This window comes from Phoca vitulina, unplaced genomic scaffold (genome assembly GCF_004348235.1).
Source record: "Phoca vitulina isolate PV1807 unplaced genomic scaffold, GSC_HSeal_1.0 scaffold12, whole genome shotgun sequence".
In the NCBI taxonomy this organism is placed as follows: Eukaryota; Metazoa; Chordata; class Mammalia; order Carnivora; family Phocidae; genus Phoca; species Phoca vitulina.
The window spans coordinates 843,625-864,374 of NW_022589715.1; the positions used below are offsets into that span (position 1 = coordinate 843,625).

Here is a 20,750-nt window from a genome sequence, read left to right on the forward strand (position 1 = left end):
AATTGTTTAATTTTTTTTAAATGGCTTAATTTCTATTTTAATTATTGAGGTTAATACACATTGTGCTTTCTATCTTCATCACACCTGTTGCACACCAGGAACCAGGAACCGTCGTGTGGCTTCAGGCAAATTACTTCCTTTCTATGCCTTGTTTTCCTCTCTGCCTCTTTTGAATCGATTTCTAATTCTAAGGCTTCTCATTGAATGGATTCCCTCCTAGCTCCTCAAACCTGCGGCCTTCTCGTTTGTATCATCAGGGTGCTTACTTTGCCACTAGATGGCACTAATGTACCTTTGAACCCAGTCACCTCTGGGTTTTCAGAATCTTGGGTGTGAAGAAGCCTTGGAATTTTTGCTTAATCAAATCCCCATTTAACAGTTGGGTGACTGAGACTCAGAGGTTAAGTTACTCAGAGTCTCTTGAATCCCACTCACCCATCTTCCCCTCTATTCCACTGTTTCTGTAGGGGGCTTTGTGAGGGGAATTCAGAGAGAAACTTCTCAACCATTCTTGTTCTTTGTTAATTATTTTAAAAATATTTTTAAACCATTCTTTAAGTTCATATACCATCACATTCAAAATAAGTAGTTGGCTTCCTTTTGTGTTTCTGTATTGGCTCCCTCAGAGAAAAAAGCTAGACTGTCAGCTTCTAAAGATCATTGCCCTACCAATAACTAGCCTGCCTTTACAGTTTGCCCTGGAATAAGCCCTACAGGTATCTCAACCAGCCTCTCTGTCAGACGATCATCTTTCTCCATTCTTGCCCAGTCCCTTTAATAAGAGGTTTGCCTTTCAGCTCGTCCCTCCAACTAAATATGGTTGTCCATTCTTGTGCTTCATCTGTGTCCACTTGCCTAATTGAGAGAGCTTTGAGGGGGTAGATATGCTCCAGTTCTTAGAAAATTGATCTCCTGGGTTTTCCCAGCCCATGTTGACTGTGTTCTTTTATTCCTCTCTCGCTGTATTGGTGACAAGGATGGTATTGCCATAAATCTTGGCTGTATGTGGGCAGAATGGTACAGTGGGAGGCATTGTGTCCATGTGGAGAAATCGTGGGCTCTGCAGTCCCATTGACTAGGTCAGATTTCTCCTCTATCGCTGATGTACTCTGTGACCCCTCATCGTCTCTCTAATGAGGGTAATATTTACTACCTTGTGAGGCTCTTGTGAGGAAGAAATGAGGTAATGTGTGGAAAGCTCCTGGTATCCATTCTTGGCATACATGGTACATGCTCGTTAAGTGCTAACATTCTGATTGCTATTGTATATAGTGGAATAGGAGAGACTATAGCACATGAAAGGTAGGAGCCTAAGGGAGGGTCTCAGCCAGAGGAGCTAGATTTTTTTTTAAGATTTTATTTTTAAATGATCTCTATACCCAAAGTGGGGCTCAAAGTCACAACCTCAAGATCAAGAGTCGCACGCTCCACCGACCTAGCTAGCCACATGTCCCAAGGAGCTAGATCTTTACTGAAGAAAGAAGGGAGGGAGGGATGCAAGGTATGCTGGGGTCAATGTCAATGTTTTGGAGAAACAGTGTAGAACTGTGCTGCCCAGTATGGTGGCCGCTAACCAGTATGGCAGTTGAACACACTTGAAATGTGGCTAAAGTCAAAATTGAGATGTGCCGTAAGTGCAGGCTACATAGCAGATTTCAAAGACTTGGTATGAAAACAATAAATATAAAATATTTCAATAATTCTGTATACTGATAACATGTTCAAATGAGACTATCTGGATTTGTAGAGTTAAATAAAATGTCACTAAAATTAATTTCACCTGTCCCTTTTTACTTTTTAAATGTGGCTTCTAGAAAATGTAATGAGGCTAACATTATATCCCCACGTTGACTGGAAGGTAGAGGTCTTTGGTATTCAAGCATATACAATTTTAATTTGGGGAATCATCTGAGAAGTTTTTTTGAGGCTTTTGATTTTTTCTTTTATGGTGTTCTGTTCTTAAGAGCATGACCTGAATCAAGACGCTGGTCACTATTGGTAGTAATAGTTTAAGTAATAGTTTAAAATGAGAAAAGTTAGAGGTACCAAATGTTCTCCTTAGTCCTCCAAATTCTCTGAGGACCTCAACGGAAAAGCAAGGTATGAATGCATTATTTATGGCTTAGTGGGTCAGTTACAAGCAATTAGAAGATCTTAGAGTTTGTTTTTTAAAAAGCCATTTCATGTGTCTGCCTTCGGCTCAGGTCATGATCCCAGGATTCTGGGATCGAGTCCCACATCGGGCTCCCTGCTCGGCGGGAAGCCTGCTTCTCCCTCTCCCACTCCCCCTGCTTATGTTCCCTCTATCGCTGTGTCTCTCTCTGTCAAATAAATAAATAAAATCTTTAAAAAAAAAAAAAAGCCATTTCATGATTTCAAAGAATAGGGTGTGTGCAAAAGTCATCTCCTATGTAATTAAATCGTATCAACAGATGGAATCTACTAGCAGTTAACGTTCCTAGAATTTTCCTTCAGATGCAAATTATTAAAACAACACAAATGACCAAGAGTAAAAAAAAGAGAGAGAGAACCATAATACTATATATCAAATTAAGTCATCTGCCTGATTTTCATTAAATTTATTTTGGTTTTAAGACACTGGTTACAAAACATTGACTTGTTTCAAAACCTTAAAGGTAAATAGTAATCTCATCGCCTGCTTGTTTTAGAGCTATGAGTAATTGCTAATTTTAGACATTTGTAACCTTTGTCTTTACAGGTGGATTGAAAAATAAAGCTCTTTATTTACATCTTGAATTTACACTTGCTTTTTCTTTTTTTTAATAACAACACATGTGAAGTAGTTTTGTGGGAAGTTGGTTTGCAGAGAGTAAGCACGACACATGCATTTTAAAGAACTTTGAGGGCAGTTGTCATTGTTCTTGCTTTAGTCCCAGGATGAGGTATCCCTCCTTCTAAGTAAACGTGTGATCACAGTTCATTGGATATAAGATGCCATCAGTTGTAACAGGCACATTTATTTTAAGTGCCACCTTGTATAAAAAATAAAATGCCTCCAATAAACTCTGGCAAGCGGTCAGATCTATTTCAGAGATGTTAAATGGTGAAAAAAAATGCGTACCTTGTATCTGATGAAATATGACACACAGATGTTGAAATTTGCACCTTGGTTAGAAGTTAGAGAACTTGGGTCGCCTGGGTGGCTCAGTCTTTAAGCGTCTGCCTTCCGCTCAGGTCATGATCCCAGGGTCCTGGAATTGAGCCCTGCATCGGGCTCCCTGCTCCGCGGGAAGCCTGCTTCTCCCTCTCCCACTCCCCCTGCTTGTGTTCCCTCTCTCAGTGTGTCTCTCTCTGTCAAATAAATAAAATCTTTAAAAAAAAAAAAAAAAAAAAGAGAACTTGTTTTATATATCGTTTATAGGTTAGCATCAGACTTTAGGCCAGCTCAGAATGTATCATCAGTGAGTGTGGTTTGGTTCTCTCGATTCTGTAAATAATTGACAGAAGGAAGATGTAATGAGGTCATTTTTCAGTTGTTGGTAGTCCCTTGATTCAAAAAAGTGAACTTCTAACTTTGCTTCAACCTGATTATCTCTAGCATCTCCCCCCTCCCCCAAAACACACACCCAGCCCCTTTTCAGCAGGTACCTACCCCTCTAACAAAATCTGTTCTCCATAAAGGCTCCTGATAGCAGTTATTTATAGCCTCTTATGAATTCAAGGCAAAGTGTTAAATTGCCGAAGGATGTTTGCTTTCTAAGCCTTATCTCTAATTATCGGCTAAAAATCTTTATCTGCTTAAAAACCATTCAGGCCTCAACTAGCCATATGGATCAAGTTTTGTGGAAATGGCTGGGGGAGGAGGGTGCATGGGCCGCTTCCTGCGCTGCCTCTGCGGAAGGATCCAGACAGATAACAGAGCACCTCACTTCCTTTCCCACCCTGAAGGGCCACCGAACCTGTCCTCCGGCTCTCTGCCTTTGTCCTGGGAGTCAGCGAGCAAGTCAGCTGCATTCTCTTGCTCTTACTAACTGTATCAGAAAGGAAAGCAAATTTGATTCCCAACAGCTGGTTTTCTGACTGATTTCATTGAATTTTTATCAGCTTTGTCTTCCTTTTGATAGAGGCTATTGAATTTTAAGGAAACACTGTGATATGAAGAATTCTGTTGTAATTTCAATAGCTACTTCCTAATTCACCTGTTTGTTTTTTTTTTCTAAATCTCCCTGCTAACACATCTTACTGACTCAAATCAGGCTTTCCATTTTGAACGGCTATTTGGTAATCCAGATTCTCAGCCTGCTTTCTCCAAATTATTTTCAGGCATGCCTAACCAGAGTTGCTCATGGTTAAACTGAAGAATTGTTTGTGGTCTAACTTAAAGATGAAAGTGAGAGTTTTTCTTCTTCTCAAATTTGTCATACATTTATCAGTTGTGATTTTGCTGATACTTTGTATACTTTGATATAGTTGATACTCAGTCAGAAGGTTAGATTAATTCCACATTCATAGCTCTGGATAGCATTCATGGTGTTTGGCTAACACAAAGAATGGTCTTTCTCGGCAGAAGATGGGCAGGGATACTGCACATGCTTTTGGCGTTGTATTAGCTTTGAAAATTATATGAAAAAATTCGTCTCTACCACTCAATTTCCTACATGGAAACGAATGTAAAGTGTAAAATAAATATCCTATAGTTGTCTCTATGTGTTTGTTGTCTCTATGTGTTTGAATGACTTTGACCTTTTGTCTTTGCAGCTGGGGGTGTGGTTTTCTCTTGGCTGTGCCTATTTGGCCTTGGAAGACTACGGAGGTTCTGCGAAGGCATTTCAGCGTTGTGTGACTCTAGAACCCGACGTGAGTTTGTTCGGTCTGCTTTCCTTCTCACAGCTCTTTGATATTCTCTAAGTTACTTGGATTGTACTGTAGTTCAGAATAGCAATTCCTATGGGTATAGAGTTTCAGTTATACAAGATGAGTAAGTTCTAGAGATTTGCTGTACAACACGGAGCCTGTGGTTAACAGTACTGTGTTGTGTACTTAAAAATTTGTAGAGAGGCTAGATCTCATGTTAAGTATTCTTCTCTCAAAAAAAAAAAAACAAAACAAAACAGATAAAAGGCAAAAAATTCCAATTTTCTATTATTTTATGTTAAAATAAAAGAACAGCTGGGGCGCCTGGGTGGCTCAATTGGTTAAGCGACTGCCTTCGGCTCAGGTCATGATCCTGGAGTCCCGGGATCGAGTCCCACATCGGGCTCCCTGCTCAGCAGGGAGTCTGCTTCTCCCTCTGACCCTCCCCCTCCTATGCTCTCTGTCTCCCATTCTCTCTCTCAGATAAATAAATAAAACCTTTAAAAAAAAAAAAATAAAATAAAATAAAAGAACAGCAGTTCCTTTTGCGTTGGAAGAAAGTATACCTTTGACAGAAGGTCACACCTTAAGGTAAATGATTTATAAATCTAGAAAGAAGTTTCTTCTTATAATAGCTAAGTTATTCATGGAAATAATTTTGATACAACAGTTTTTTAGTTAAAATTATACTTAACTGAAGTATATAGCAAAATGTCATCTGTTTTGTCATTCAGTAACGTGTGCTGCCTATGCTAATTGCCTTCTTAAAAAGTTCTTATAGTCTTTTAATATTTAATAGTTTTACTGAGATGATAAATAATTCACATCCCATATAGTTCCTCTATTTAAAGGGTACAATTCAGTGATTTCTTAGTATATTCAGAATTGTGCAACCATCACCACAGTCAATTTTAAGAACATTTTATTGTCATAAAAAGAACCCCCTTGTACTCATTAGCAGTCACTCCTCATTTCTTCCAAACACCTTCCACTCCCCACCCTCCACCTCCTGCCCCAGGCAACCACTAATGTATGTTCTGTCTCTAGATTTGCCTATTCTGGACATTTCATATAAATGGAATCATATGCTGTGTGGTCTTTTGTGGCTTGTTTCACTTAGATCAATGTTTTCACAGTTCATCCATGTTGTTGCATGTATCAGTACTTCGTTCCTTTTTATGGTCAAATAATATTATTTTATGTGGGCATATCACGCGTTACTTAGGACATTTGGATTGTTTCTTTTTGGCTATCATGAATTAGGTTGCTGTGTACAGTCATTTACAAGTTTTTGTGTGGACATACATTTCTATTTCTCTTGGGTATGTATCTACTAGTACAGTTACTGGGTATGTTAGCTCTGTGTTCAAAATTCTGAGAAACTGCCAGACTGTTTTTCTAAATCACCATTTTACATCCCCACCAGCAAATGTGTGGGGTTTCCAGTTTCTCAGCATCTTTGCCAGCACTTGTTATTACCTTTCTTGTTGATTCGAGTCATCCGAGGAGGTGGCATCTTGTGGTGGTTTCATTTTCCATTGCCCTGTTGGCTAGTGATGTTGAGCATCTTTCCATGTGCTTATTGGCCATTTGTGTCCCATCTTTGGAGAAATGTTTATTGACATCCTTTGCCCATTTTTAAATTGGTTTAGTTGTCTTTTATGTTGAGTTGTAGGAGTTTCTTTATACATCCTAGATAGAAGTCCTCATATGGATATATGATTTGAAAATTTTTTCTCCCATTCTGTAAATTGTTTTTCACTTTTGAAAGTGTCTTTGAAGTACCACATTTTTTAGTTTTGATGAGGTCCAGCTTACCTGTTTTTTCTTTTGTTGCTCATGTCTTTGGTGTCATATCTAAGAATCCATTGCCAGATTTAAGGTCATGAAGATTTACCCCTGTCTTTTCTTCTAAGAGTTTTATTGTTTTAGCTCTTACATTTATGTCCAATCTGCTGTTAAATCTATTCATTAAACTCATCACACTACATGTGGTGGCGGATGTTGACTAAACTTACTATGGTGATCATTTCATAGTATATACATATATTGAATCATTATGTTGTACACCTGAAAATAATCTAATATTATTTCTCACTTTAAAAAATCTACACATCATTTCAGATAATGTAATTTCTTTAGTTCAAAAACTTTCATTTGGTCCTTTTTTATAGTTTTCATGTTTCTACTGAGATTCCCAAGTTGTTCCCTTATTATGTTCATGTTTTCTTCATATCTTTGTTTGTATTTATAACAACTATTTTCAAGTTCTTGTATCTTATTCCAACATCTCTTTCATTTCTGTGTCTGTCTCTATTAACTAATTTTTTCTTTGGTTATGGATGAATTTTCTTGTTCGTTTGCATGTCTACCAATATTTTTTTATTGTATCCTACACATCGTGGATGCCGTGTTGTTGAGTTTCTGGGTTTTGTTTTCCCTTAAGGAAGATAGAGCTTTATTTTGGCATTTGGCTGATTTACTTGTGGATCAGTTTTATTTTAAACTTTGTTAGGGTGGGTCCTGCATTGTCCTTATTCTAGGGATGTAATCACCCTTCTTTTAAGGTATAAGCTTTTGGTAGTTGAACTTAATACCATTTGTGAACAATAAGAGTTCTCCACTCTGGTTGGTTGGAACTTGACTAGCTCTTAGCATTGTGTGACCTCCAGAATTTCCGTTCAGCTCACGGCTCTCTGGTAGTTGTTCTCTGCCTGGCCTCAAGAAGTTTTGCCCTGTACATGTATAGCTTAATATTCAGCCAAGGACTCAAGGAGATGCTTATTGAGGTTTCTGGAGCTTATTCTCTGCACAGATCTCACTTCCCTGTTTTTTTGCCCTGCAAGTTCTAGCCAACTTTTGAGCCCTGAACTCTCATCTCTTTCTTAATCCCAGTAAGACTTGCTGTGCTTCATTTGGTTTCTACCTCTCTGTGCTGAGCCCTGAAAGTGCCTCTAGATGGAGGTGTAGGTTGATTGTTGAGACATCTAGTTTACCTTCTCTCAAGGGTCACAGCCCCATGCTGTTTGTTGTCTGACTTTTCAAAAACAGTTCCCTATATTTTGTCCAGTTTGTAGCTTTTTATGGTAATAAGCCTAGTCTAATACTAACTGTGCTATGTCTGCAAGCAGAGGTCCATTGCCACTTACTTTTTAAAACGTGCATATGAACTTGAAAACTATATACTCTATATTTTATAAAGAGCTGAACAAAAAGGAACAAACATAATTCATATTAACATTTATGTAATGACTTAAATTTATTTTTGTCATGCATAGAGGAATAGGTAGAGAAATATGTTTGATTGATGAAATACTTAGAAATAACACTGGAGAGCACATACTCCTTTCTTCTCCTATCTGATGAAGGATGATGGTAAAATAGCAAAGGCTTTTAAGATATGAAAAACAGTATTCTGCATCACCTTGGATTTGTAATAAATCTATATATTGTATAAATTATGTTGCAGATTGTCCAGTTACTTTGGAAATCTAAATTTGGAAATAAAATCTTAGCTAAATTCCAAATTAGTACTATAATAGTTATGTCAGTTTGTTGACTATTTTTGTTTTAAATTATGAAAGTTAAATTTAATTTATTTAATTTTCTCATATACCTTAAACATACCTTATTGAAAATTGTGATTGTAAGGAGCACCTCCTGCACTAGAAAAATATGTTATACTTTGGGTTGTAGCAATTATTTTACCTAAATGAGAATAGTCTATAACTGAGTTCTCTATCATTTCAGAATGCTGAAGCTTGGAACAACTTATCAACTTCCTATATCCGATTAAAACAAAAGTAAGTACATCAAACAAATATGAAGAACTCAGTTTCCAAAATGAACAAGATTTTCTTCCACTGAACTTAGTGCCTTTACTCCTTTTCCCCTTGCCCATCCATACCTTTGAGTTAGGATGACTTACTATAGCCATTTGAATTCTAAATGTAATTTATTTTTTGAAAACATTTACTGTGTAATAAAGTAAGAACTATTATTTGGAATCTTTATTTGATACTGAAGTTTTGCATCCTAAATTCCATTATACGATGAGAGCATGCATGCCTTTAGTTGGTCCACTCAGTTGATAGATTCTTATTGATTGCTTGCTTGCTGTGTACAAGGTATTACTGAGAAATATAAATATAAACCAATGTCTTCAGGAATTGTAGATTTAAAAAATAAAATATCAGGCTGTATTATTTTAAAAATTGATCAGCATTAGAAGTAGTATGTGGTAAATACCAAGTGGGAAATCCAAGGAGAGCTATAATAACAGTAGGTGATATTTGTAGAACACTCATTCTATGCCAGACACTCTGTGTGGGTCTCAGAAGAGAGAAGGATCATGGTCCTGATTCAGGAATGCTTCTTTTTTTTTTTTTTTTTATTATGTTATGTTAATCACCATACATTACATCATTAGTTCTTGATGTAGTGTTCCATGATTCATTGTTTGCATATAACACCCAGTGCTTCTGATAGAATGCTGGACACAAGCTGAAATTGGAAGAATGGGTAGAGGGGACAGAGGAAAGCCTCTCTAGCGAGGGGAATGTGATCATATGCAGAGCAAGTAAACTACACCAGCTATAGATTATAGTGAGGTCTGTAGGGAGAGAGAAGGTTGGAGTCAAATTGCAGTGTGTTCTGATGATCTGACTAACAAGTTGAGACTATCCTGTTGGCAGTGAGATGCCTGCGCTTTCAGTGGGGGCAATTTCATGAAGAAAGAAGCTTTTGGGGAAGATTTATCTGGTGGCAGTGTGAGACAGACTGGAGAGGAAACTGGGGGCTGGGAACCCAGTCAGGAGACAGCTGTTGTAACAGTCCAGGCAGGAGATAACTAGCCTGGAAAAAAAAGGGCACATGCCAATTTATAAAGGGGACAACCAACTGGCCTTATTGACTGGCCATAGAAAGCCAAGGAAAGGAAAGGGAAGAGACAAGGACTGCTATTGCCAGAGTTTTAGCAAATGAAGGAAAGGATGGATCTGTTTCCATTTTCATTTGGCCTTATTTTCAAGCCTAATTTAATTTTTCTTTGTGGATTCACAAGATACTTCTGAAGATATCATTAAATCCACATTACATTGAAATACTTCTGCTGCTCTTGGATGACAAACTACATAAAGAAAGTACTGTTTTTTCTACTGCGTGCTTTGGAAAATAATATTATGTTCTTGATTGCAACTGATTGTGTTAAAATTCCCTAGGGACCTTTTGGTTTAAAGCAAGGGGCAGGGGAAATCCCTGTCATAGTTGTAGAGTGATCTCAGTGGGTTTTTCTGGTAACCCTGATAATTTTGTATGTAGTGAGGCTCTTGATACTCTACCTCGTTTTCCAGCCCATTAACCCTAAGAATTCCACTTTCTCTCGTAGGGGTCCTGCCATTGTTCAACTTCTATTTGGCGCTTTCTTGTCTTCCTGCAATTCCACAATTGGTTTTTGTGTAAAAGTGGGGTTGTAAGGTCAAAGGTGAATCACTGCTTTATTCTTGCCCTTTTGGTCTTTCCTTTCTTTGCTGCTGTTCCAGACATAGCTCATTTTTGACTCATGAGATTGTTACTTCAGGTGTAAATTATGGCCGCTCCTCTCAAAAGAATCCATGCCTAAAAGGTACCCTTTAAACCATCTCGTCTGTCCCTTTGCTCTCCTGGGGTTCTTCACTAACATACCCTCTTTGCTGTTTCATCTGATTCCCCCGGCATCACACCCCTGCCAGTCCTTTGGGAAAATCTCCCATCTTTCTCTGAAACTTTCATAGCAGTGTCACGACCATTGTGGGCTCGATAAGTGAATCCTGAACTGAAGATCCTTATGAAGAAGCCACACTTACGAAAAAGGAATTCATAGAAAAAAACTTTGAGGCCAGGAGATTGTGGGCAAAGGATGAGAGGATATGTAGGACAGAGGATAATCCTCTTGCCTGGGTTGCTGCCTGTCAAGTTCTTTTCCAGCAGGCCGACCTCACCCACCCCCATGCAGGTGGGAGAACTGCAGTCTCAGTCTACCACTGCTGAAGGCAGTCGCTATTATGTGGGAGGTGGGCGTAGGGAGTGGAACCAAGAAAGGGAAAAAGACACCACACACACACACACACACACACACACACACACACACACACTCCCAAAACAATTTAAGGCTGAATTTGAAGAAGGAAGGGTTACAGCAAGGGTACCTTCATTTTTAACTCTAAAAGCAAGGGATAAGTGAATCAGTATGTTCCATAACAACTTTAGGCAAATTGTTTAATGTAGAGAATAAAAAATTAAACTGCAGTGAATTGGCTGCTAATGAGAAGACAAAAAGGACTTCATTATAAGGACGTTATTGTGATTGGTACCATAGGTATATTAGAAATTGATTAAATGCTTCAGGGAGTAATTCTCAGAGCAACAGCCTGGGATGACCAGAAGAATCTCCATTATCCCCTCCAAAATTTGCCTTAAAGTCATGGAGGAGGAGATGCCTTGCTGTAACATGGTGGGGCTCGGCAAGGAAACGGAGGTAGACCTTGAAGTCATAAATTAACAAACTCAAAATGGCTTTGGAAAAGGAGATTGATAGCATACACTTGAAGAAGGTTACTGTAATTGTCCAGTAAAATATTTATGATCCATAAAGGAACTATAGTCTTATCCAGACAGGGGAGGAAAGCATTAAGCATGTTTTTGTTTGTTGAGATTTTTAACTTATAGAAAAGGTGACATGAAGTTCTGTTGATTTCCTTGTCAGTATCAAGTTTTAGTAGTCTTTTTCTCTTTTCTGAAGTGGCTTGTATAAGACAAAGATTCCTTGATGGTTTGGTATACCTTTTCTATAAAACTGCCTAGCTTTGTTTTAATTTTAATTGATTTATTTGGCTATTTCTTTAGGTCATTTGTATAATTTATTCATAGCATTCTCTTATGATTTTTTTTCCAAAAAATTACTAGTCTTATTTGTGCCATTTTCTTTTATTCTAAATGGAATTTAGTTACACATTTGTCTGTTTCATTTTTTTTTCAAAAAGCTAGCTTTTGGTTTTGTTAATCATTTAGTCTTTCTTTATATTTATTAGTTTCTTCTTTCTTGTTTATTTGGTGTTTTTCTACAATGTTAAGTTAAATGTTTTCACTGATTGTCATTTTTTTGTAATAAGTGCATTTAAGATCACAAATTTCCCTCTAAAAATACTGCTTCAGCTATATCCTGTAGATGGTGATATATAGTATTTTCATTAAGTTCTAAATATTTTTTATTTTCTAATATGAGTCTCCTTGTTCCCTCACTGTGGTTTCTTTTTTTTTTTTTTTTTTTTTAGGAGTGCATCTTTAAGTTTCCAGGCATATAATTTTTTAGCTATTTACTGTTGATTTCTTATTTAATTTCAGAGAATAATACCTTTTTTACACAAACAACTGGTAATTTTTGTTCTCAATAATTAGTTAAATGTAATGACATATTTCATCAATTTCTGTTCTCACTGTTGATCATTTATTGTATCCCTTTCTTTCTGTCTGAATTCCCTTTTATTTTTGCAAGAGAGGGTCTCTCAGTAGTTCTTTTGTTTGGGCCAGTAGATGATAAACTTTCTTAGTCTTTGTACATCTCAAAGTGTTTGACTTTGCATTTACTCTTGAATGGTAAGTTTAGCTGGTTATAATATTTTAGGCATGACAATTATTTTCATGCAGTGCTTTACATGTACTATTCTGTTGTCTTCTACATCTTTTGTTACTAATGAAATATCTGCTGTTCTCACTGTCATTCTTTTGTAGGTTTTAGGATTATCTTTATGTTTTGCAATTTCATACAATATACCTAGGTGTTGGTTTATCTTTACTTATAATGTTTGGTACAAAAATATACTTTTGATCATAGAATTAGATCTTTGTTGTCAGTTGTGGGAAATGCTCAGCTTTTTCTTTTCAAATACCTTGTCCTGACATTTTCTGCATCTGTTTACTGTGGCATGTCTATCAAATGTATGTTTGAGCCTTACCTCTCATACTTTCCTCTCTTTATTGCTCTTTTAGTTTTTAATCTGAATTCCTTGTGGATTCCTCACTATTGCTTTCTAGTTAATCAGTTCTGTCCTTGTGTGCAGTCTAGTTTTTTGTCACCTATTGAGGTTTTGTTTGTTTGTTTGTTTAAGTGTCTCTTTTAATTCCAAAATTTCCAGTTGGTTTTTTATTTACATCTCCCTGTCCTTGTTTAATTTCTACCTGTTTTTGTTGTGCAATTTCTTGCTCCTTTAAAATTTTTATTTTATTTATTTACTTATTTATTTTTAATTTAAGTTCAATTAATTCACTTACAGTGTATTATAAGTTTCAGAGGTAGAGTTCAGTGATTCATCAGTCTCATATAAGCTCCTTTTAAATTTTAAAAAATTTTGTAGGGAAATTTGAAGTGATTTGGGGTTGTTTGGGTCTCAGATTCTATTTATTAACATGAATGACTAAGGACTGACAGGAAGTTCACATTAGGATTTTATACCTGAAGCTATGGTTTCTTTAGCTATGATTATTCATTATTATTCTCTTTAAAATCTGACCTTCGATAGAGTAAAAGCTTTTAGAACTTTACAAGAAGCCCTCAAGTGCAACTATGAACACTGGCAGATCTGGGAAAACTACATTCTCACTAGCACTGATGTTGGGGAATTTTCAGAAGCCATTAAAGCCTATCACAGACTCTTGGACTTACGAGACAAATACAAAGATGTTCAGGTAAGATATTCATATTTTGTTTTTTCAACTTGTGATTGATGTTAATGCTTGATTATATGATTGTGATATTGACTAAATATGTATTTGGTTTTGATTCTGGTTTCTGGCACAGGGCTCCAAAAACCTTTGGAATTTCCTAAGCGAAGACAGCCATAAAGGTGTCTTTTGTTGTGTTAATGAGGTGACTTTTGGAAAGCACCTAAGGATGGGGATAGTTGCCAGGGTGTCAACCATGCGATTAGAGGGTTGGAACTTTCATTCCCATAACCTCCACTCCTCTCCCCTCATGACCTCCTGGGAGAGGAGAGGGTATGGAGATTGAACTCCATCACCAATGTGGCCAGTGATTTAATCAGTCATGTCTATGTAATTGAGCTTCCATAAAAACCCAACAGGATAGGGTTCGAAGAGCATCTGGGTTGGTGAACATGTGGAGGTGCAAGGAGAATGGTACACCCCGAGAGAGCGTGGAAGCACCGTGCCCTTTCCCACATACTTTGCCTTATGCACCTCTTCCATCTGGCTGTTCCTGAGTTACATCTTTTTATAATAAACCAGTAATCTAGTAAGCCAAATGTTTCTTGGAGTTCTGTGAACTTACTGCTCTAGCAAATTAATCAAACCCAAAGGGTGGGGTTTGGAACCTCCAATCTATAAAGCACAGGTGACAACCTGGACTTGTGACTGGCTCTGGAGTCGGGAGGAGGAAGAATTGACAGTCTTATAGGACTGAGACCTCCGTCTGTGGGATCCAATGCTATCTGTAGGTAAATAGTGTCAGAATTGAGTTGGTAGTGTGGGGAACCCCCCAACCCTGCATGCGTGTGTGTACATGCACATGCACGCACACACACAGGTCAGAATTGGTGACCAGAATCACCTGAGTGATATAGATTGTTTCCTTGACTACACACAGGAAAATTTTGTTAAACACATGTGATATATAAAACGAGCAGTTTTTTTCTCGAGTTGAATATTCTTCATTAAATATTCTGGCATTCCAATGTCAAATATGTTTGTGCAGTTATAGACTGAATGTTATTGTGACTCAGTTAAGAATATTTGATATGTGGTTTACGTACATACAGTCAGCTTGCAGAAATGAAATAGAATGATGTTTGTGTGATTTATTGCTTTGGTTATCTCAATGTAATAGCTGGAGTAAGTCCCATACTCATTTATTCACTCATTGAACAAGCATTTACTGCATACTTTCAGATGTTTTGAACAATATAGAAATGAAGACTAACATTTTCTTTGCAGTGTTTAGTGAAATGGTCCTCTTGGTAAGATGAAGTCAGAATGGTTAAGTCTAACACTGTACAAAAAATATTAGATCCTTTCAGAAAACACAGGAGACTTGAAGCCATTGTGTTTGTCATCTTGTGGTTGAACTGTGGTTGAAGATTGTACAAGGACAAGGCTGTGCAGAAGCCTATGGGTTACAAAGTCAGGGGGCTTGAAAATATAACACTTTATTTGCATTAATCAGCATGTGCTATTTAAAATGATGCAGTTGAAATTATGAAAAAACAAAAATAACATCTAATATATGATAATACCTTACTATTTTTATGTCCTATTGTCTGTACTCCAGTTATTCCAAAATTTACCTTATTTGGGCCCTGTCATATAGCGCCAACCCTCAACCTGGATGCGTGGTCTTGCAAGCTCAGCCATATGACTGGCCACATTACTTCAAGGCTCAGGTTCTGGGCCATTCACTTGAAAGAACTTTGGCTTTGAGTAGAAAGATATACCTACTTCCAGGACATATGTTGACCCCTTCGAATCAGCTTTCTTTTTCTTTTACTCTTCTTTCCTTTCTAAATATTATACATTGACCTTCCATTATGGAAAGAAGGGACTTGAATTCTATAGCATAAAGATCAATTAAAACGTGAATGGAGGCATAGCTGAATTTTACGTCCTAGAGAGGATAGGAGCCCTAGCAAATCTATTTGCATGGTTTCCTGCCAGTCCTGTAAACAGAGCTGAAATTCTCTGTGGAGGCAGTCCTTCTCTTCTACACTTAGCCTGTGGACAGAGGGTACCGATGAGGCTTTGAACAGATCTTGGTATGTTACCAAACCACTGAGGATAGGGCAGAGATTCCAAAGTGCTTACCTCCTGTTTACTTCAACTGTAATTTTTAAAAAAGATCCTTCTTTACTAGAAAGCATTCTGAAGCCTGTTCCTAAAGTCTCAGAGAGAACGTAAATAGTTTACATTGGGAGTTTATTCCATTTTATACTTGAAATAAATTCTGGGTTCTTTTCCTTTCACATTTTAAAAAATGTGCACAAAACATTCAAATCCAACACTCCTCATTTAGACACCACTGCTGGCTCAAAGCCAGCACTCTTTAGAATTGCAAACCGGCAGAGTAGACTCCTAGAGGAGTCCTGTAACAGGCTTGGCTGAAGAAACCACACATGTATCAGAAGGGAGTGTGAAGCCCCCCTTGTGCCTCATAAGCCCAGAAGGGTTGATTCTCCCAAGTTGTTGCCCTGCTGGTGTTGCTGCTGGGGATGTCTTGTCTGCCCGAGGTGTCTTAGAATTGACTCCTTGGTCAGTCTGATCCCATTAATCTTCTATCGTGTGTCCCCGGTTTCTAACTGATCTGCTTTTCTTTTGATGCGAGTGGGAGTTCTCCTCCGAATCCAAATTTTAACTCACAGCAATCCTTCAGATCTGCTAAGGATTAATAATAATTGACTTACTGGACTGGCTTTTTGGATTTTCCTGAGAAAATCCTGATCATCCTTCTATGCTTGGTACCCTTGGAGTCTAGGCCCCTCTTCCCTGAGAGATGGACTTGGGTGGTTATGGTACATGAGCATCAAAGGGGGTGTCTTTTCTGTTTTATCTCTCACTTATTCTCCTGTGCTTCTCAAGGCACATAAACCAAGTCAAAGTGGGACGTGGTAGAGTCATCATAACTAACACTTACTGAGGGCTTGCTGTGTGCCAGACACTATTCTAAGCACTTGACGTGTATTAACTCAGTTCTCACCATGGCTCTGTGGGATAGATTAGGACATTCATAAGCTATGTTGGACTCTGGAACATATGTATGTATCTTCCCCTGCGTTTTAAGGAAACTAATGCTATCAAACAAAATAACTGTTCAGAGATTGTTCTGAAAAGCTGTTGCTTCCACATGAATAAAGAGTTATAAAATCATCAAGATATTGCTGATTTCAGTTGACTTAGGGGTATCAAGTATGCCAAATCATCCAGCTATCTTGTACCCAAGAGGCCTGTATTCCAAAAGAAAGGCAAGACAAAATGAAACAGTTACTTTACTGAAGATAATGATTTAGAGTAAAATAGGTTCAGCCTTGATCATTCCAGTCTCTTGTAATTAAATTAGCTGGAAATGTATTGAGAATCTTAAGTTTTTCTTCTGTCCTACTGTTCTCCCACCACTCCCAGCTTAGGAGTCTCCTTCTCTCTCAGGATGGAAAAAAAATTCTTGCACATGTCTAGAATAATACTGCTGTATTTGAGTATCTGTAAGTGTATGGGGAGAGAGGTGATATTTAGAATAATATAATGGTAGTCAGAGTGACAGATACCAAGGAGAAAACTCTGGCAAAAATAACCTGTTTTTAGTTGATTCTAAAGATGAAATTTTCAGTTGTTGATTTGGCACGTTGTATACTGAATCCAATTCATTGGAATTGTAGGAACACAGGCTTAGAAATCTTTCAGTAGCCTTCCCTGAGAAAGAATAAAGAGACTCACACAATAGTTTTTATTCTAGGGAATTCTGGCAATTCTCAGTCACTACAATTCATTTTGAAGTAAAAATGTATTTTTCTTAAGTTTTTAATGAAGAACTAAAGAGGAAGCAAAGCTTAATTAATGTAAAGAATGATTCTATAACAAAGGATTACTTTTTTCTTTCAATTTATCCAACCTTAATTCTGAATGCATAGAGATGCATTTTGAGCATTTTTCAGAAAAGGAAAAAAAAAGGTCTTAAAAAAATCCCCAAAATTTCTCCAAACATGAATTGAGATGCTTTGATTGAACTTTTATCTTACATTTTTCAAACCTCTTTTGGTGTTCATGGAGCTTTTCACTCCTTCCAGCAAATCTAGTCATGAGGAATTTCTACCCATGGAAAAATCATGGTCTGATTCCCATTTAAAATTCTAATCCTGAACTTAAGTGACAATTTTTTGGTTTTCTAGAGAAAATTATTAGGATTTAGTTTAAATTTATGGCCAGCTAAACAACAAGTGTTGGCGAGGATTCAGAGAAAAAGGAACCCTCGTGCACAGTTGGTGGGAATGCAAACTGGTACAGCCACTCTGGAAAACAGTATGGAGGTTCCTCAAAAAGTTAAAAATAGAACTACCCTGTGATCCAGTATTTGCACTACTGGGTATGTACCCTAAGAATACAAAAACACTGATTCGACGGATAGATGCAGCAATGTTTATTGCAGCATTATTTACAATAGCCAAATTAGGGAAGCAACCCAAGTGCCCATCGATAGATGAATGGATAAAAAAGATGTGCGCGTGTGCACACACACACACACACAAACACTGGAATACTATTCAACCGTAAAAAAGAATGAAATCTTGCCATTTGCAAAAACATGGGTGGAACTAGAGAATATAATGCCAAGTGAAATAAGCCAGTCAGAGAAAGACAAATACCATATCATTTCACTCCTGTGTGGAATTTAGGAAACAAAACAAATGAACAAAGAGAAAAAAAAGGGACAAACCAAAAAACAGCCTCTTAACTATAGAGAACAAACTGATGGTCACCAAAGGGAAGGTGGGTGGGGGATGGGTGAAACAGAGGAAGGGGATTAAGAGTACACTTACCATGATGAGCACTGTAATATGTGGAGCCATTGAACCCCTGTAATGTACACCTGAAGCTCTGTAACATTGTGTTTTAACTACACTGGAATGAAAATAAGTTTTAGACAGTTTTTGGCCAGCTAGTATTTTAACCTAGTTTTCCTCTAATTCTTCCTTTGTTCCTCAAATTCAGAATATGAAACACACCTCCTTTTGTACAGTAGTATTTCATCTGCACATGAATATTTCAGTGAGTTTGAAATTAGTTTCTATAAAAGATCAGTGATTTTAGAAACAAGGGCAGCTTTGGGGTTCTTGAGACTTCCCTCCTGTACCCCCACTGCCACACACAGAAACCCCAGGAACTGTTCCTGTTATGAGAAATATTGCTTGTAAACAGAGCACTTTGAATGGCACTTCTGAAGACGTCCTAAAGCTCTTAGCTTAATGTTTACATTTGGATTTGGAGAAGTGTTATTGAGAACATAACATCTAGATACCCAGCAACTTGGTCAGGCTAAATTATCATCTGTAGCCCCCTATAATGGAGAAATAGCCACAGTGAGATAATGTGTCAGGACCTGTTAATAACTTCCCTTACAAGTGTCTTAGAATGTTGATGGCAATGTTTAGTGTTTAGTAGGTGTGAGGAGAATCGCTCCGTAGTGATGTAATCATCATGGAAGGAAAGTCTTGACGGCTAGTGATGGGCTTGGTCATATTTAGCTTCACTGACTATTTCTGTCTGTCATCATGCTTTATTACAATTAGTCAGTGTGGACTAAAACAATTGATAGGTTGTCTGGAATATTTTTATCTTGGCTAAAGACATTTTACTTAACGCTACAAGTTTGGCAACAGGTGTCTTTCAAAAACTGATATTCTTATGTTTGACACGACCTGACCTCATTCTATTTTAGTTTGCTTAAAATTTTATTTATTTGTTTGTTTGTTTCTATTTCTTTATAAATGTGATTATTGTCATTTTAATTGTTTCTGTTGTGTGTGTGGATATATGTGTAAATTTATACTCCTTTTAATACAGATACAGTAAGTTAGCTACAGTTATTCTGTATTTTTCAGTGTTTGTACTAAAAGGAGTACTATCTGTATCACTTTCTCCTTTTTCTGTGTCCTAATTTTGACTCATGCATAGCCTAGTAAAACTCAAGAATGCTTTTTTTGCCATAGTACATATCTATATTTATGTCTAGGTTATATATATTTTAGTTACAATAAAACAAAATTTCATATTCCCGCATAATTAGTCTCTGTTCAATTTTCCAGGTATTTACTATTGTGAATAATGCCATGGGTATCCTTATAGATAAATCCTTGTGTATAGCCATGCTTCTTTCCTCAGGGTAAATTCTAATGTTGATTTGTTAGTTTTCTTCTTTTTTCTTTTTCCCCTCCCCTCCCCCCGCCACCTTCTCCTCCTTCTTTGATGACTGGGGCAATCATTTCAGGAAAAGAATTTAAGTATTGCAGTATTACACCCCATTTGCTATTTATAAATGGAAGAGGAAGGGAAGGGGATTAACATATATTAAGTGCTTACTATGTTTTTGGCACTTACCATGCGTTATCTTTTATAGGGCATTCAGTATTTTCAGGTGGATACTAAATATTTCTCATTTTCTATGTTCTTATAGAGCCAACACCCAAAACAGATAACGGTACATTTTCATCACCACAGGAAGTCCTCTTAGGCCCCTTTCCAGTCCATTGTACCACCACCCTCCCCACCCCCCACCCCCATCCCCCCACCCCCGCCCCGGCCAAGCAACTGCTTTCTGATTTCACCGCCATCGTTCAATTTTGCTTTTTCTTCAGTGTCATATACAGAGAATCATAAGCTGCGTGTACTTTTCTATTGATGTTGTTCTTTGTGTGGATTTCCTTTTGGTGTTTTCTTTGGGAAGGGGGGAGACAGTGTTGACGGGCAGTGGGGCACGCTGCCAGCCACACTGCAGTCCTGGAGCGAGTGGTGGCTAGGTGTTACCTGAAAGAAAAGAGGGGAGGGGATGGATATATCTTACACAAATTATAGCTGTAAAGTTGGTATTATTTCCCCTTGATTGCTGAGGTATCTGCGGCTCAGCAAGGTGAACTGGTAAGGCTGATATTTCAGAGCGAGCAAGTGGTAGTAAAGCCAGGACTTGAAGCCTAAAGTCTGGTCTTTTTAACCTAAAAGCCTGGGCATGCCTTTTCCATAATTGAAGACTTTTTTTTTTCCCTGAAGAAGTGAAAAAGCAAATATTAAACTGCCTACCTCGCTGTGATAACCAAGGTTTGGGGAAGCTAAGGGTCAGGGTTATCAGGCCAGGAAACAGAGCAAGTTCTGTAAAGAGCTCCAAGTGGAGCAGGGAGGTAGCCAAGCCG

The 20,750-nt window shown here is 37.6% G+C and overlaps 1 protein-coding gene across 2 annotated transcripts in view; it reads left to right on the top strand.

Annotated features, from left to right (window-relative positions):
• Window positions 1-20,750, top strand: part of TTC27 (tetratricopeptide repeat domain 27) — a 170,124-nt gene that overhangs the window by 131,554 nt on the left and 17,820 nt on the right. For both annotated transcript variants that reach the window (XM_032410263.1, XM_032410264.1), the window contains 3 exons: window positions 4,720-4,818; window positions 8,566-8,618; window positions 13,371-13,536. In XM_032410263.1, coding sequence (XP_032266154.1) covers window positions 4,720-4,818; window positions 8,566-8,618; window positions 13,371-13,536 — 318 coding nt within the window. The remainder of the gene's footprint in view (window positions 1-4,719; window positions 4,819-8,565; window positions 8,619-13,370; window positions 13,537-20,750) is intronic.